This window comes from Nicotiana attenuata, unplaced genomic scaffold (assembly GCF_001879085.1).
Source record: "Nicotiana attenuata strain UT unplaced genomic scaffold, NIATTr2, whole genome shotgun sequence".
Lineage (NCBI taxonomy): Eukaryota > Viridiplantae > Streptophyta > Magnoliopsida > Solanales > Solanaceae > Nicotiana > Nicotiana attenuata.
In genome coordinates, this window is record NW_017670255.1 from 217,623 (window position 1) to 237,415 (window position 19,793).

The window sequence follows — 19,793 nt, forward strand, 5'->3', positions numbered from 1 at the left end:
TCGCGTTCGACGTGCGGGGTGAACCAAAAGCTGCAGTTGTGTCCCAGGTCGTCCTTGCTTCGCCCTGCGATGGCTTGGTCCACGATTAGTATGCTCGGACTCTCGGGTTCGGGAAACGCTATGGGCATGGGGTCTTCATTGGCTCCTATCCGCCCAAAGAATGCTCCTTACGAATGACGATCGTGCTCGTCTTGGACTTGGCTGTGCCCTTTGGGTCGGCCATGCTAGGAAGTAATGTGAAGTGGAAGCAATATCACCGTCTCTTCAATTTATGGCTAGAATTTGCATTAGAGGGGGTAAAAAAGAGAGAGAAGCTCTAAATCACTAATTGGAAGATCTAGAAAGCTCTATCAAGACGTTTAGACATATGATTACATGGCAGAAGGTGAGCTATAGTTTCAAATTCGATTTGAGCATCTAAATTTGGGTCAATACCGGTAAAAAATATTTCCCAACAAGGTTGTAGTACCATGTTCAAGTGTGTCCAAAGAAGAGCAAAGCAAACGAGGCATACCCAAAAGTAAACCAATATCTTGGATTGCTACGATAAATAGCACCAGAGTTCAAAGTAGCACGATCTAAGCAAAATTTTCACCAAATTGAACACGTCTAGCATATTTTTTCATAATAGCAAGAGCATTAACTATAACTGACACGGTTGAGTTAACCTCCATACAACTCAACAGTTACACAAGAAAACACCAATTTACTGTAAAGATTTACTACTACTAGCACATGATGATACAACCTAGGGAGAACCACACCCCAAAAGCTAGCTATTAAGGTGGGAGAGCCCAAGGCTATATAAACCCCACATCAACACTTTGTAGTACCGATGTGGGACTCAAGTCCCATTCCTTGCAATAGTTCATAACAAGCCACCACGCTTCGCACCCGTCGTCCTCGACGGCTGTGCACTAGACATTTTTAGCCCGGGCGAACACTGCAATACCGGCGTCACCATCCAAGGCACGGTGGGCACAGAGGGTAGTGGATGGCTCTGATACCATTGATACAACTAGGGAGAACCACACCCCAAAAGCTAGCTTTTAAGGTGGGAGAGCCCAAGGCTATATAAACCCCACATCAACACTTTGTAGTACCAACGTGGGACTCAAGTCCCATTCCTTGCGATAGTTCATAACACATCAAATATGAAGTGGTTAGACACTCACATAATATATTTTCATCTAGTACCATAAACACCTAAACTATTGGTTTTAGTGTGACGATTTGTTAACTTTCTGATTGAAGTGCATAAAAAATTCACCTTGAATTTATTTTTTTGCAATATTTCCGTGTATGTTATAATCAAAAGTGCTTTTTCATTCAAATTCTTTTCCAATATTTACTTCATGTTTAGGTCTTTAATGTTTACTGTCGATTACTTAGTTGAATAAATAAATCATCAGTTTTAATATTTGATGTTTCTTCTCCTCATGAGTGAAGGTTAGATTTCATGAAAAAAAGCTACTTCATTTATCAATAGCTGTCGGAATTTGCAAATTTATGACTTCCATATTTTTGAACTTGTAGATGAGTATTAAACTAAGTTCAGTATAAATAAAAATAAATGAAGTAGAAACTGCTGAATTAAAATCTCACCAGAAAATTGATCAATTACACCTAGCAAACGCATGCATTAGATATAATGAGATAAACAAGACAATAATCTTGCCAATTCTGGGTACAAGTTTGACTGGCTAATTAAGGCCATTTATTTATGAAATGATTCAAAAGAGGCAAAAAACTTATGGTTGGCACTATTCTTCTTCATTGTTCCCATCTGGGGTTGGAAGAGATTTCTCCCCAATTTATTATATATGGATATGAATTTAATCCTGAAGTAAATTGCCGTATCCAGGAAGGTCTATGAATTCAAAATTCTAATAATTATTCTTTCAATCAACCTGAACAACAAAGGCTAATCATGTCAAAACTGCAATATCCCATAAATCATAATTTGGTACAAGTTTAATTGACTGGCTAATGTATTTTAAGGCCATTTATTCATGAAGTGATTCAAAGGGGCAGCACTACTACTCATCATTGTTTTTATGTGGGTTGGAAGAGATTTTCTCTCCACTTTATTATATTGACTTGAATTTATTCTGAAATTAAGAGTTCATTATTCACCTAGTTTTGAACCTGAATCATTTGTTACACGGGATTTCTCTGTTATAAAATAAGAAAGTGCCTTACCCGTGAGGCTCCTGTGTCAAAATGCTAGCTTTTCTATTATATTTATGCATGAAGTAAATTTAGTCGATCAGCATTTAACTATTTTATAACAAGCAAGAAATATCATGAAACTTTTATATATATATATATATATATATATATATATAAAGTTACGGTATAAGGTGTTACATTCCTTTCATTCATCCAAAATAAGAAGGGAAAAAAGAGAGAGAGCATATATAACTGGTGAAATAATCAAACAACAAATTTTATTCATAAACACATTCTCTGTCTTGTCTACACCAAGCAGAAAAAATTAGGTCAAAACAGTACTACAATTTTTCCATATTGCATAAATCAACCAAAAAAAAAAAAATCAAACAGGGTGAAAATAGGAGATATAACACTGTAAAAAAGTAACAAAAAGTTGCCTAAGTACAACTTAAGACCCAGTTTAATTTATTCCTGTCTGTGATGTCTGCAGGATAAATGTTTTTCTTGGTCCAGTGGCTGAAATTGATAACTGGAGTTTGCCAAATAAATTGAGCTAGGGTTACCTGCATATGCCATTGGTGCATATTCCCAGTTTCCAAGGAAACCCAAGAAGCAGTTTCCAGAATCTAAGCCTCCTACTGCTGCTGAGGAATTTGCATAGTAATTTGAAATGAACTGATGTTCTAGAGATTGAGAATTTGCTTCAAAGGGAGAACCCTTTTCTTGATTGACACTTGTATTATTATAAGAATTGTTGTTGGAGTATTCTTGATCAAGAAAACCACTGTTGCTTGATGACCCTAAATGGTCAAGAATATTAGTACTACTATTAGGGTTTGTTTCATACCATTGTTTATTGCACTTTTTGTCAAGACCTTTAATCATCATTTTCTCTTTTGTTCTTTCCCTAGCCCTTGCTCTTGCTTTGTTTCTTGACTCTCTCTTATGTGGATTATTTTGCACCATTTCACTCAATCTATCATTCATGTTTATGTCTTTTCCTCTCTCTTTCCCTTCATTGTTTGAGTTCTCCTCCCATCTTGATAGTACTTCACATTCAGACATAAGAGATTCACTCTTTTGATCTTCACTACTTGAAGTATTATTATTGATAATCTTGTTACCATCACTATAATCCTTTTGTGGTATGTTCTCTGAGAGCTCAGATATGGCATTATTGGATTTGGAAAACAACCATTCTATAGTTTTACTTGCCTTATCAAAGCCTAACATGTCTTGGAGATCGAAGAACTTACGCGCTATGTGAAGTGACAATCTCACTCTCCGATCTCTCACACCTTGAGCAGTGCAAATCTTGCTATGCCTATCTTTCTTCCCAGTTCTCCTTCGCGGTGGCGTTGCACTTAGATTTCTCTTCTTTGATGATGTTTTAGCTGCTTCAATAGACATTTCCTCCTTTGATGTCTCACAAGAAATATTATGAGTAAAATTGCTCTCTTTGACATGGTGATGATCACCAGCCTCTTGATCATGGTGATGCTGATGAGACAATATTTGGTTCAAGGGCAATTCATTATTGTGATCATCAAGAAATGGAGAAGGAAAATTCAAGAAAGATGCAAGATCTTCTTGCCTTGAACTTGAACTAGGGTTTTGATGATGATTATATGTAAAAGACTTTTCAAATAATGCTTTTGAGGTGTAGGGATTAAAGGGTTCTTGGCTGTTGCCTGAAGGAAACATTTGTAGAGTTTTGTCAAAAAAAAAAAAAAAACCAAGAAAAAGTAATGGCTAAATTAGGTTAAATTGTTCAGCTTATAATGGAAAGTGTTGCTTTATTTTCTATCTTGAACATGTCCAAGTAGGAAAGGTTGAGAGGAGTGGAGGATAGGGCTTGACTATAGCTATGATGAAGAAGACATGATAGTGGTGGTGGTGGTTGGAAGGAAAAAAATATAGATTCTGCAGACCATGGAAAATTAGAAAAGTAAAGGTATCTATTTATATTCGAATCTCACTCTGTCTTTCAAGTAATATTTTGTACACTCGCTCTGATTTAGTCCATCTCTCAAATTTATGTGACACTGCTGTTTTAGTCTATCTCTCAAAGAATGAGATTTATCTATATTTACACACCATCTAACTTGAAATTTCTCATTTTAACATGATTTATATACGGTATAATTATCTACGACTTGTTTTAAGCACAAGTTTTAAAGTTTTTCTTTCTTTCTAAAATTTCAAAACTTTTGTGTTCGATCAAACACTCTCATATAAATTAGGACGGAGGGAGAATTAATTTATAGGACAACACTCTAACCAATTTAAAACGCCTTAGTATTTTAAACTCTGGCATGATCTTTTTTATCAAACTAATTAATTAAGTACTCCCTTCTGTCTCAACTTAAAGGCATAAATTGAAGGGCACAGCATTTAAGGAAATAAGATAGACTTTTAGAATTTATGCTTTTAAAATTTATATTTTTAAATATATCATAATATTTATATGGGTATAAAATTTTAAGATTTATGATTTTAAATATGTCATAACATTTTGTGTGATCATAAGAGCTTGTTAATTATTAAGGATAAAATAAGGAGTTCAACTTAAATTATTTTTATATACAGAAATGTGTCATTTTTCAAAACGGACTAATTACTAAGGAAACTCGTGATTTTTTTCTTTTTATTTTTGGAATGGAGGGAAAACCTTTAACCATTACATACTTCTTATAGTGTTTAATATATGCGCCTCGACTATTTTACTTGATACATATTACCTCAATTACAAATAACTTTGCTTACCAAAATATAAGAATATGAGAAGAAATTACTTCATCTTTAGCTACGAGATTTGCACACTGCTCTCACATGATTTTCACGAGCTTCATTAGCCTTCACTTCCATCATTTTTCATTATATAAACCACAATTAAAGTGAATATGGAGTAAATGTTTTGTCTAGTCAAATACAGTTTGTATAAATTAAAATCACAGTACATGTTTTGGAATTGATGATAAGGGACAAAATAGAATGTGACAGTACTGTCACCGGGAGCAGGTGAGAGAGATTGATAGCAGTCAGACTTAGAGGGAGGAGGAGCTACGGAGTGAGGGAAGAAAAACTCATCATATATTTTATCAATTCAAAAAATGTAAATATATAATTTTATTGATAAATTATAATTAATTAATATATACTATAATCTTAATTTTGACTTAAAAACTTCCTTGTCTTAATTTATGTGATATTTTTTGCTTTACGAGATTTAAACTTCTTAGTTTTTATTGTATATTTGGACACAAAATCTTTAAGTTTAATATAATAAAATTTATATATTTTGTAACTCAGCAAAAGGTACTATAAATCACAATAATTAATAATTTAAAATATTTAAAGATATATAAAAAAATCAATCAAAGAATAATATATTTGGCTTGCGAAATCTGAACATTATAACATAAAATGGGACAAAAAGAATAATATAATTTGATATAAATATCGGATGCGAGTGGATTTTTATTAAGAAAATGTTGAGCTAAGAGAAGGCAAGGAAATGGGTGAATATTTTTGTGGAGTGGTGGAGGGAGGTCTATGAAAGTGTTTTAATAGGGGTAGGTATTGGCCAAAGCCTATAGCTATGAAAACCTAAAGAGAAGGACAATTATTTCAAGCAATATTAAAATTGCTTTACTACACATTAAAAACTTTGAAGGCCATGCTCCCTTTGACTTCTGTGTATCATTTTCAATTCTAAAGTTTGCAAACCCCACTTCCCTTCTTAATTTCTTCCTGTCTTTAGATCACTAGCACACACACTAATCAAATCAATCAAAAACGTTTCAATTGTAAAATACTCCCTCCGTTCGATCCATTGTATAATGAAGAAATATATATATATATATATATATATATATATATATATATATATATATATATATATATATATATATATATATATAAATAAAAATTTAAATGTTTTTAAATATAAAAAATATCATTTTAATATATATACTAAAAAGAAAAGTGTAACTTATAAAATAAAACAAATGGAGACATGGAGTATATAAATTCATGCATAACTTTTATAGAGTATTATTTAATACCGACAACTAGACACTACGTATAGTTCTGCTCGATTATTTTCTTATATGCGACCAATTAAATAATATTGTATTATCTTATGTGGGATTAATTGCTCTAATGCACAACCAAATGGCCCCTTGAATTGAGAAATGAGGAGCGAAATAATTTTTAATTACGATTATCTATTGTATAACCATCAATGCCTATACTATTATGCACAGTATAGATAACCACTATATACACAATAAATCAATCGACCCTTATGTCTAAAGTCTAACAAGCTAGAAAAGCTTCATGTTGTGCTTCTAATATTGATTCCTCCTAAATCCTAACATATACATCTGCCTTGACCGCTAAGGAAAAATCATATGGAACATAAAAATTGATTGTGATGATCGATAGGTCATCTAGAGTTTTAAACCCTAATCCCGTATTTCGGAACCTCAAATATCTTATTTTAGCCTTACTTGATTTGCGTGCACAGTCCGAGGAAAAAAATTGATAAACTATGAAATTTTACCTTAAAAATCTGTTTGAGTTGACTTCGGTCAACGTTTTGAGCAAATGGACCCGGATCCGTACTTTGACGGTCCCGTTGGGTCTGTATCGTGATTTGGAACTTGGGCGTATGCCCTGAATCGAATTCGGAGGTCCCTACCTCGAGTTTTTTTGTATTTTGTTAAAAAATTGAAGTTTGAAGGCTTAATGAATCTAAAAGTTTGACCAATATTTGACTTTGTTGATATCGGGTCCGTATTTTGGTTTCGGGACCCGGTATAGGTCCGTTACTATAGTTATGACTTGACTGTCGAATTTGGTGAGAAACAACGTTAGTTTGACGTGTTCGGACGTCCGGTTGTTAAAATGTCAAATCTAAAGTTTTCTTGAAAATTTTATTTGATTTGCTGTCCGGTTCATAGTTCTAGGTGTTATTTTGACGATTTGATCGCGCGAGCAAGTCGTATGATGTTGGCATATTTGGTTTGGAGCCCCAAGGGCTCGGGGTGAGTTTTGGATAGGCTACAGAGTGGTTTGGACATAGAAAACAAAGTTGGCGTGCTTCAGTTCTGGTGCACACCTCAGACCTCGCAATTGCGAGGTCAGGCCTCACATTTGCTACGTTGCAGAATCCCTTTCAGGTTCGCAATTGTGAAGAATAACTGGGCACCACAGGTTCGCATTTACGACCAATTTCTTCGCAATTGCGAAGTGGGCCGGGGGGGGGGGGGGGGGAGGACAGTGTCGCATTTGCGATCAAATGATCGCAATTGCGGGGTGTTCATGTTTGCAATTGCGAACAAATCATCGCAATTGCGATGACAACAGGAATGTGAGACCTTCGCAATTGCGAAGGATTTCTCGTATTTGCGGGTTCGCAATTGCAAACCCCAGGTCACAATTTCGACGCCTGCACCTAAACAAAATCCGAGTTTGACGAGAATTTTCTCATTCTTTCAAATTTTCAAACCTAGAGAACCCTAAAGGCCATTTTTTCAAGAGTCCTTCTTCCCCAATTTATTGGTAAGTGATTCTAACACACTTTCTTTCACTTTTTCAGTGCATTTCATAAGATTTCAACCTAATATCTAGGATTTTCATGGTGAAAATTGGGGGTTCGAGTAGAATTAGAGATTTTTATAAAATTAGAATTTAGACCTCAAATTGAGGTGGAATTTCGAAACAAATTACATAACCGGGTCCGGGGGTGAATAGGTAATCGGGTTTTGATCCGAATTTCGGGTTTGGACCAAGCGGGTTTGGAGTTGACTTTTGTTGACTTTTTCAATAATGACCTAAATTAAATCTTTTGCAATCATGGGTAGTTCCTAAGACTTATTTTGAATCGTTTGGTTGATAACTTGCTAGATTTTGTTGATTCGGAGGCTTGTTTGAAAGGCAAAGCCGTGCTTGAGCTTTGAGTTGATCTTTGGAGCGAAGTAAGTGTCGTGATTAACTTTGACTTGAGGGATTATGACTTGTTTGCCTATTTGCTACCTGTTTAGATGATGGGTACAACGTATATGTAAGGTGATGAGTACTTATGCATTGTTGTTGGGTTAAAGCATGCGGGTGGGACTTGTTTCTTGTAATTTATTACTTTCCTTGATCATGTTATCCATGCTTAGACTAGTTAATCACTAAATTGATTGTTCTTCCCGCATTTAGGACTGTCTATGATAATTGAGTATTGTTTCTGAAGTTGAGGTTGGTTTGTGGAACCATTAGTGACATAAAGCTTGTCCTTATTTATTTCATATCCCTATTGTTATATGTTCATTGTTATATGGTAAGGGGAGTGTTAATGCACGAAGGGTGATGCCATGGCATATTTGAGAGTTAATGAACGAAGGGTGATTTCGTGCCATATTTGACAGTTAATCTACGAAGGGTGATTCCGTGACATATTTGAGAGTTAATGCACAAAGGATGATGACGTGCCGTATCTATTGATTTATGATGAAAGTGAGAGTAAAAGCACGAAGGGTGATGTCGTGCCGTTATTATTTATTCATAATGAGGTGGAGAGTAAAAGCACGAAGGGTGATGCCGTTCAGTTTTATTGATTATGTTTATTCGTGTTACTGCTTAAAGGCTTATTGACTGTTCTTGTTATCATTTCCTGCTGTAGTTATTGTATCTTGTACCCTTTTGCATGTCCCCTCCCAATAGTACATGTTTAGCCCTTAATTGTTATTATGTTGTACGTATATTGTTATATGCACAGGTTGATTTACGTGGGTGTCTTGTCATAGCCTCGTCACTACCTCGTCGAGGTTAGGCTCGACACTTACGGAGTACATTGGATCGGTTGTACTCATACTACACTCTGCACTTCTTGTACAGATTTTGGTACTGGTCCTAGCTGTCCGTGAGGCGTTTCAGCTCAGAACTGCTTTTGGAGATTCGAGGTAGATCTGCTGACGTCTGCAGACCTTGAAGTCCCCTTCCACTTTCTCCTTTATTTACTGTTCTTATCATTCGAGACAGTTGAACTTATTTCAAACTTTATATGTTGAAACTCTAGAAGCTCGTGGATTGTGACTCCATATCCGGGTTGTACTTAGATATTATTGGTTTTTATGTCATTCCGCACTCAGTTTTGGTTTCATTTCGGCTTAATTGATTTAATTATTGAAATTGATTGAAATTGGCTTAAAGATCCTCTAACGTTGGCTTGCCTAACAAGTGAAATGTTAGGTGTTATCACGGTCCCGAAGATAGAAATTTCGGGTCTTGACATTGATACACAAATAATATCTTGCACTACTTAGAAAACCCCCACTCAGCTCTTAGTTCAGAATTGAACTCTACATAAATTATGAAATACTCTCTAATAAATCCCTCATAAGAATAGAGTGCTCATTAGAAAGCTCCTTTCCTCAGTTTATGTAGCCAAATCCATTAAAATCTATCAGTAAATTAATTAGGTACGAAAAATTAAGTTACTAATTTAGAGTTCAGAACTCTCACACAAAAATCAACAGGGAACAAATCATATGGGTGGAGCCCTCAAGTGGACCATCCACTTATCTTGGTGATCATTATGATTATTTAATAGGCTGCTTAAATTCTTGGCAAAGCTCATTTTCTAGCCATGCATTATAATAGAAGAGCTTATGTGAGAATTTTTGAAATTATAATAGATAATGGCAGCTTAGTGTTAAATACAAAGGCGTATTTGTTGATATTTTCACAAATATTATTTCACATCTGAGTTTCTTATATATCAAAATCATTATCTCGAGGAAGCTAATGGTGCACGTGTTCATTGAAAATTCATTAACTGTAAATTTCTTTGTCCAAGGCTATAACTAGCTGCTTAGAGGCCATTTGATAGGATGTATTAGGGAAATAATTTATACTATATTACTTCTTTGTTTGATAGTTTTTAACCTATATTAACAAATACTTGTATTAGTTATATATCCTATTCAGTAATATTCTTATACATAACAAACAATGCCATTAGCAATACCATAATTTTTTATACATGAATACGCATATATAAAGACAAAATTGCCCTTTTAAAAATATTTTTCAAATACAAAACTAAAGAATGTGAGAAAGGAATTTTTATTAACAAGTATTTTTTTTTTTAAAAAAAATATGCAGTTGATGTCGTTTTAATTTGATGCGCAAATAAAGCAGTCAATAAGAAATAATTTTAATAACTAATTTCAGTATAATAAATCTAACAATTACAAATATATTCTATTGTCACGATCCAAAATTCACTAGTTGTGATGGCACCTAACCCAACCCGCTAGGTAAGCCAACTAATAACTATACAATTTCAATAATATTTAACAGGACAATTAATAAAAAAAATTTATCTGAAGCTTATACTTTTCCCAAGGACTGGTAGTACAAATCAAGAGCGTCTAAGAATAGAATTTACAAAGCTGATATGAAGTAAATTACATCTTCTGTTTGAAAAGTACATAACCAGAGTTTTATAATCTAAGGCTTCCATGAACAAAAGGCAGCTACAACAGGAACGCAGGTACATCTTCAAATCCAGCTCCCATCGAACACAGCAAGAACAACAACCAACATCTGCACGCAAGGTGCAGAAGTAGTATGAGTACAACCGACCCCATGTACTCAATAAGTAACAAACCTAACCTTAGGTTGAAAGTAGTGACGAGATGGAACATGGTCGGGTCCAACAACAATTCAACAACATAGAGCATATAAGTAATTAGGAAGTAACTCAAAGATAAAATGCTCAGCTTTTCACAGTTTTCCAAAAATAGTTCCGCTTTTCCAGAATACCAGCGAAAACCCAAATCCATTACCGAAATCGTCGAAAAATATGAGATAGTTTGAAAATTATAATTTTTCTAAAAATCCTTTCCATATGGAATAAGATATTTCATTTTCTTTCCGGATAGCAAGTGTGAAATACCTCACTATTCCCAATATCAATGTGTGTAAAAAACATGAATGACGTGATACCGTACAACATGAAGAAAATGCATCTCTATGCATGCATGTCATGTGTGCATGCCAATGGCATGTATCTCAGAGATGAATCATATACTCACACTCTCAGAGAACCCAATCTCACTGTCTCACATTTTTCACTCATCATGCTCAACCACTCAGTACTGTATATGACCAAAACGGTTGTGATGACCCAAAGGGTCATCTTTTCTTTTAGAATCTGAATCCGTATTTCGAGGCCTTGAAACCTTATTTTCTTTCTCCTCGATTTGTGTGCGCAGTCCGAGCGTGTATCTGGAATGCTTTTATGTGAAGAATTTAAGAAAAGATGATTTTTGGCTTTAAAAGATGATTTTAATTGACTTTGGCCAACATTTTGGATAAACGGACCCGGACTCGTGTTCCGATGATCCCGAAAGGTCCGTAGTAAAATATGGAACTTGGGCGTATGCCCGTAATTGATTTTCGAGGTCCCTAGCCCGAGAAATGAATTTTTGAAGAAAAATTATTAACTGAAAATATAATGGTTTTTAGAAATTGAATAATATTTTATATTATTGGTATCGGGCCCATATTTTGGTTCTGGAGCCCGGTGCAGGTCCGTTATAATATTTAAACCTTATCTGTGAAATTTGGTGAAAAACGGAAGTAATTTGACGTGATTCGGACCTTTGGTTGAGGAAAATAGAAAGTTTGAACCATCTTGAAAATTTCATGTGTTTTGGAGTTGAATTCATCGTTCTAGGTGTTATCTTGGCGATTTGATCGCATGAGCAAGTTCGTATGATATTTTAAGACTTGTGTGCATGTTTGGTTTGGAGCCCCGATGGCTCGGGTGAGTTTTGGATAGGCTACAGAGTGTTTTGGGACTTAAGGAATTTTCTGGTATGTTGCAGATCTGCAGACTTCGCATTTGCGAAGTCTGGCTCGCAAATGCGAGCACCACATTTGCGAAGAATCATCGCATTTGCGATCATTGTGCTGGGTGTGGACCTTCGCATTTGCGACGTTCATCGTCGCAATTGCGACTTGAACAGTGGTCGCATTTGCGAACAATTGTTCGCATTTGCGAAGGCAGCAGGCCAGGCCAAGCTTCGCATTTGCGAAGCATTGGTCGCATTTGCGAACCTGTGATCGCAAATGTGATACCTGCAACTGTTCAAAACGAGTTTTGGACGGGATTTTCAATTAATTTGTCATATTTTCAAACCCTAAGCTTCGAGAGGCGATTTTCTAAAGAGTAGTTCTTCCCCAAATCATAGAAAAATGATTTATAACTCATTTCTTTCAATCTTTTTCATCTTTTTACAAGATTTCATCACAAAATCTAGGGATTTTCATGGGGAAATTGGGTGTTTTGGGTAGAATTTAGGAATTTCGAAATTTGGGGATTTATTCCTCAAATTGAGGTCGGATTCCAAAACCAATTGTATCCGGGCTCGGGGGTGAATGGGTAATCGGGTTTTGGTCCAATCTTCGAGTTTTGACCAAGTGGGCCCGGGGTCGGACTTTTTGGGAGAAAATATTGGGAAATCTATAATTATGCATTGGAAGTGGTTTCTTTAGTGTTTATTGATGTTGTTAAGCAAATTATGAATAGATACGAGTGAATTGGTGGTGGAATCGAGAGGTTAAGCTGTGATTGATCTTTGAAATACCCGTTGGCTTGAGGTAAGTGTTTGGTCAAACCTTGACTTGAGGGATTAGGAAACCCCGACTTACTTGCTATGTGAAATACCATGTGTGTGGCGTATAGGTATGGTGAAGAACACTTATGCGTCACCAAATTACCTGCCTAGCCCGTTTCCTTTCCCCGTTTTCCTATATATTGCTTTCCAGCCTTAATTGCTACTTGTTTATTGATGATTCCATGTCTAAATGCTTCTTGTTAAATGTTGTTTCTCTATCGGTGTTGTTAATTATTCCATAGTTCCTTAATATTACATTGTTGGTTTATGTTGGTTAATGGTGCTTCATGGTACACTTTGGTTTGTCTCGCTGTATAGTTTTAACTGGTGAAGTTTTATAGTTGTAATGATATTCCATTGTGTTGGTTATAGGAATAAGTGTTGTGGAGGATTTGAGTGTATTTGTGAAACACTTGTCTTTATCTGGTAATTTGTGCTATTATATATATTGGGATCAGGTTGCACGCTGCAACAAGGAGTAATAAGGGTGGACATGTGGGATCGGGTTGCACGCCGCAACAGGAGGAGTAAGGGTGATATATTGAGGAGTAATAAAGGTGGACTGGTGGGATCAGGTTGCACGCCGCAACAAGGAGTAATAAGGGTGAATATTGATACTGTCATTGTTTATATGGTGGGATCGGGATGCACGCTGCATCAGTTGTTGTTTATCTATTCATTTCTGCTGAGGTTCATTACTGTGATGTTTAAACTCCCTTAAGGATTGGTTATAGCTGAGTATCGGTAGAACGACTAGGTTCCGTATTTATTTAATGCAAGTCTCTGTTATATTTCATTCCGTACTTCCTTTCTATTTTAGTATAAACTGTTGCAGGTTTTATATGTTGTTATGCCCCGCCGTAGCCTCGTCACCACTTCGTCGAGGTTAGGCTCGGCACTTACTAGTACACGGGGTCGATTGTACTGATACTGCACTCTGCACTTCCTGTGCAGATTTCGGAGCTAGTGGCTGATCGAGAGGTTGGTTGCTATTACTGCACTCAGGAGACCCGACGTAGTCCTGCAGGAGTCCGCAGTCCCTGGCGTCCCCTCCTATCTTTACTACGTTTCTGTTTTACTTTCTTCGAAACAAATGTATTTTCTTTCAAACCATTACTTGTAGTATTAGTAGACTATTCTTGAGTTGTGACACCAGTTTCTGGGTGGCATTGACTTCGGATTTCGTTAATAGTATAAGGGTGATTAGTTAAATCATGTGCTTTCGTTTTTAATTCCGCTAATTTAGTTTATTTAAACTCTAATTATAAATTAACAAAGGAAAAATGTGTAATATTCTAAAAGGTCGGCTTGCCTAGCGACCTTCACGATCTCGATGGTGAGAAATTCGGGTCGTGATATATTGAGGAGTAATAAGGGTGGACTGGTGGGATCGGGTTGCACACCGCAACAAGGAGTAATAAGGGTGAATATTGATACTGTCATTGTTTATATGGTGGGATCGGGATGCACGCCGCGTTAGTTGTTGTTTGTGTATTCATTTCTGCTGAGGTTCATTGCTGTGATGTTTAAACTCCCTTAAGGATTGGTTATAGCTGAGTATCGGTAGAACGACTGGGTTCCGTATTTATTTAATGCAAGTCTCTGTTATATTTCATTCCATACTTCCTTTCTATTTTAGTATAAACTGTTGCAGGTTTTATATGTTGTTATGGCCCGCCGTAGCCTCGTCACTACTTCGTCGAGGTTAGGCTCGGCAATTACCAGTACATGGGGTCGGTTGTACTGATACTCCACTCTGCACTTCCTGTGCAGATTTTGGAGCTAGTGACTGATCGAGAGGTTGGTTGCTGTTACTGCACTCCAAGAGACCCGAGGTAGTCCTGCAGGCGTCCGCAGGCCCTACCGTCCCCTCTTATCTTTACTGCATTTCTGTTTACTTTCTCCGAAACAGATGTATTTTCTTTCAAACCACTAAATGTAGTATTCATAGACTGTTCGTGAGTTATGACACCAGCTTCTGGGTGGTATTGACTTCGGATTTCGTTAATAGTATAAGGGTGATTAGTTAAATCATGTGCTTTCATTTTTAATTCCGCTGATTTAGTTTATTTAAAGTCAAATTATAAATGAACAAAGGAAAAAGGTGTAATATTCTGAAACATTGGCTTTCCTAGCGAGTGCAATGTTTGGCGCCTTCACGATCCCGGCGGTGAGAAATTCGGGTCGTGACAAGTTGGTATTAGAGCACTAGGTTTCCTAGGTCTCACAATTCACGAACAAGCTTGGTAGAGTCTGAGGGATTGGTACGGAGACGTGTCTGCTTATCCCCTAGAGGCTATAGAGTTTAGGAACAATTTTACTTCTATTCTTCTCTATCGTGCGATTTGATCTCTCAATGCTAATTGAACTCTCTACTCTTATTATTTCGTAGATGGCGAGAACATGTACCGCTTCTTTAGTCGAGCAGTAGCCAGAGCCCCTAGTGGCAGCTCCTACGGGGGAAAAGGACGAGGTCCAGGCCGTGATAGAGGTCGAGGGAGGGGCAGGGCTCAGCCCAGATCTCGAGCAGCAGCACCAGTGGCAGAGCCTTAAGTAGAGTCTGACGATGAGGTTCCGGCCCAGACCGTTCCAGCGGGCCCAGCTCAGGTTCTGGAGGGGTTCATAGCTACCCCGGTACTTCAGGATGCTTTGATCTATCTAGTGGGCCTTATGGAGAGTGTTACTCAGGCAGACATACTTCCTGTAGCACCAGCCGTCTCTTGGGCTAGGGGAGGAGCACAAACTCCCGCTACTCACACTCCGGAGCAGATGGCTCCCCAGTTTCAGACTCCAGCAGCTCAGCCAGTCGGGGTAGTTTCGACGGGTATTGTAGCACAGACCGGTGATGGATCAGCTATGTCTTCGGATTCTTTGTGGAGGTTGGATAGGTTCACCAAGCTTTTCACTACTACCTATAACGGTACATCTTCAGAGGATCCCCAGGACTATTTAGACAGTTTCCAAGAGGTTCTACGGAACATGGGGATAGTGGAGACCAATGGGGTCGACTTTGCTGCTTTCCGTCTGTCAGGTTCCGTCATGAAATGGTGGAGAGATTATTGTTTGGCCAGACCAGCTGGGTCACCAGCTCTCACTTGGGACCAGTTCTCGCAGCTATTATTGGAGAAGTATCTTCCTATCACTCAGAGAGAGGACTATCGGAGGCAGTTTGAGCGCCTTCAGCAGGTTTCCATGACCGTCACTCAATACGAGACGAGATTTGTGGACTTGGCCCGTCATGATCTTCTTATACTTTCCACCGAGAGAGAGAGGGTGAGGAGATTTATTGAGGGACTTGCTCAGCCTATTAGATTGCAGATGGCTAAGGAGACAGGGAGTGAGATTTCTTTCCAGGATGCAGCCAGTGTGGCCAGACGAGTGGAGATGGTTTTAGCTCAGGGGAGTGGTCAGGGGTCTGATAAGAGGCCTTGTCACTTTGGTGGATTCAGTGGGACCTCATCTGGAGGTCGAGGTACTTTTGGTAGAGGCCCTCATCCCAGGCCGTTTCATTCAGTGCTTCAGGCATCCCATGGAGCTTCAGGGGGTCGTGGTCCTTATGTAACTCCTTCAGTGCAACCAGCTTATAGTGCACCGCCAGCTCCCATCAGAGCACCTCCTCTTCAGAGTTATTATCGCGGTCAGCCGGCCCGTCAGGGTCAGTCTCAATTTCCTTAGCCGTAGTATTCAGATGGATGTTTTGAGTGTGGTGAGTATGGGCATATCCGGAGGGCTTGTCCGACATTAGTGGGTGTTCAGTCGCAGCAGCAGAGTTCTCATGCCATGATTCCAGCACCGCCTACCCAGCTAGCTAGAGGTAGGGGTCAGGGAGCCAGAGGTGGCCCGCTAGAGGTGGAGGTTAGGCCATTAGAGGTAGAGGCCAGGCCGCTAGAGGTGGAGGCCAGCCAGCAAGAGGTCGTCCCAAGGATATGGTTCAGGGTGGTGGGGCCCAGCCCCAATGTTATGCTGTTCTAGCTAGGCCTAAGGCTGAGTCCTCCGATGCAATTATCACAGGTACAGTTTCAGTTTGCAGTAGAGATGCTTCAGTTCTATTTGATCCAGGGTCTATATACTCCTATGTGTCTTCTTATTTTTCCCCATATTTGGTTGTGCCTCGTGATTCTTTGAGTGCTCCCGTGTATGTGTCCATGCCAGTACGGGATTCTATTGTTGTAGATCGTGTCTATCGTTCGTGTGTGGTTGTTATTGGGGGTCTTGAGACTAGTGTAGATCTCCTACTTCTCGATATGGTGGATTTCGATGTCCTTTTGGGGATGGATTGGTTGTCACCTTACCATGCTATATTGGACTGTCATGCCAACACCGTGACCTTAGCCTTGCCGGTGTTGTCTCGATTGGAGTGGAGAGAGACTCCTGGTTATTCTATCAGTAGGGTTATTTCATATATGAAGGCTTGGCGTATGGTTGAAAAGGGGTGTTTAGCTTATTTGGCTTATGTTCGTGATTCTAGTGCTGAGGTTCCTTCTATGAATTCTATACCAGTTGTTCGGGAGTTTCCAGAGGTATTTCCTGCAAACCTGCTGGGATGCCACCCGACAGGGATATTGACTTTTGCATTGATTTGGCTCTAGGCACTTAGCCCATTTCTATTCCTCTGTATTGCATGGCCCCGCCAGATTTGAAAGAATTGAAGGAGCAATTGCAAGATTTGCTTGATAAGGGCTTTATTAGACCTAGTGTCTCGCCCTGGGGTGCGCCGGTATTTTTTGTTAAGAAGAAGGATGGATCGATGAGGATGTGTATAGATTATCAGCAGTTGAACAAGGTCACCATCAAGAACAAGTATCCATTGCCGAGGATTGATGATATGTTTGATCAGCTTCAGGGTGCCAAGGTATTTTTGAAGACTGATTTGAGATCTGGCTAATATCAGTTGGATTAGAGCATTCGATGTCCCTGAGACAGCTTTCCGCACTCGGTACGGGCATTATGAGTTTCTAGTGATGTCACTTGGGTTGACAAATGCCCCAGCAACATTCCTGGATTTGATGAACTGGGTGTTCAAGCCCTATCTGGATTCCTTCGTGATTGTTTTCATTGATGATATTTTGATCTACAACCGCAGCCGAGAGGAGCATGAGCAGCATCTTCGAGTCGTTCTTCAGACTCTGGGAGACAGTTAGTTGTATGTTATGTTTTCGAAATGTGAGTTTCGGTTGAGTTCAATTGCTGTCTTTGGTCACATTGTATCAGCAGAGGGTATTCAGGTGGATCCTAAGAAGATAGAGGCGGTCAAGGACTGGCCTAGGCCCACATCAGCTACAGAGATCTGGAGTATCTTAGGTTTCGCGGGTTATTACCTTCGATTTATGGAGGGGTTTTCATCCATAGCAGCCCCAATGACCAGGTTGACCCAGAAGGGCGCCCCGTTCAGGTGGTCATGAGTGTTAGGCGAGCTTTCAGAAGCTCAAGACAGCTTTGACTTCGGCGCCGGTGTTGGTTTTGCCCACAGGTTCAGGGCCATATACAGTATATTGTGACGCATCTCGTATTGGACTTGGTGCGGTGTTGATGCAGAATGGAAATGTTATTGCATATGCTTCGCGGCAGTTGAAGATTTACGAGAAGAATTATCTAGTTCATGATTTGGAGCTAGCAGCCATTGTTGACGCGCTGAAGATTTGGAGGCATTATTTATATGGCATGTCATGTGAGGTGTTCACAGATCATAAGAGTTTGCAGTACTTGTTCAAGCAAATGGAGCTAAACTTAAGGTAGAGAAGGTGGTTGGATCTATTGAAAGACTATGATATCACCATCTTGTATCATCCTAGGAAGGCCAATGTAGTGGTCGATGCTTTGAGTAGGAAGTCAGCTAGTATGGGCAGCCTTGCGTATATTCCTGTCGGTGAGAGGCCGCTTGCTTTGGATGTTCAGGCTTTTGCCAATCAGTTCGTGAGGTTGGATGTCTCTGAGTCCAGCCGTGTTCTAGCTTGTACAGTCGCTCGGTCTTCATTATTTGAGCGTATCAGGGATCGGCAGTATGCTGACCCTCATTTTCTTGTCCTTAGGGACACAATGCGGCACGGTGGTGCCAAGGAGGTTAAAATTGGAGATGATGGAGTTCTAAGGATGTAGGGTCGAGTTTGTGTGCCTAATGTGGATGGACTTTATGAGTTGATTCTAGAGGAGGCCCATAGTTCCCGGTATTCTATTCATCCGGGCGCCGCCAAGATGTATTAGGACTTGCGGTAGCATTACTGGTGGAGAAGGATGAAGAAGGATATTATTGCATATGTAGCTCGATGTTTGAACTGTCAGCAGGTAAAGTACGAGCATCAGAGACCTGGTGGTGTGCTTCAGCAGATTGAGATTCCTTAGTGGAAGTGGGAGCGTATCACTATGGATTTTGTTGTTGGACGCCCACAGACTAAGAGGAAGTTCGATGCAGTATGGGTTGTTGTTGATAGGCTGACTAAGTCAGCGCATTTCATTCTTGTGGCAGTGTCCTATTCCTCGGAGCGGTTGGCTGAGATCTATATCCGGGAGATCGTTCGTCTTCATGGTGTGCCCGTGTCTATAATTTCTGACCGAGGTACGCAGTTTACCTCGCATTTCTGGAGGGCAGTATAGCGTGAGTTGGGTACGTGGGTCGAGCTGAGCACAACATTTCATCCTCAGACGGACAGGCAGTCCGAGCGTACTATCCAGATTTTGGAGGGTATGCTCTGCACCTGTGTTATTGACTTTGGAGGTTCTTGGGATCAGTTCTTGCCGTTAGCAGAGTTTGCCTACAACAACAACTACCATTCGAGCATCCAGATGGCCCCCTATGAGGTATTATATGGTAGACGGTGTCGATCGCCAGTTGGGTGGCTTGAGCCGGGGGAGGCTCAGTTGTTGGGTACAGATTCAGGATTGGCTTCGCACAGCTCAGTCCAGGCAGAAGAGTTATGCCGACCATAAGGTTCGTGATGT

The 19,793-nt window shown here is 39.1% G+C and overlaps 1 protein-coding gene across 1 annotated transcript; it reads right to left on the reverse strand.

The window, feature by feature from the left end:
- Positions 1–2,640: 2,640 nt before the first annotated feature.
- LOC109236768 (transcription factor CYCLOIDEA-like) lies at positions 2,641–3,879 on the reverse strand. Its single transcript, XM_019402983.1, has one exon. It carries the CDS (start codon positions 3,877–3,879, stop codon positions 2,641–2,643), a length of 1,239 nt encoding a protein of 412 aa, XP_019258528.1.
- Between the last annotated feature and the right edge of the window lie 15,914 nt (positions 3,880–19,793).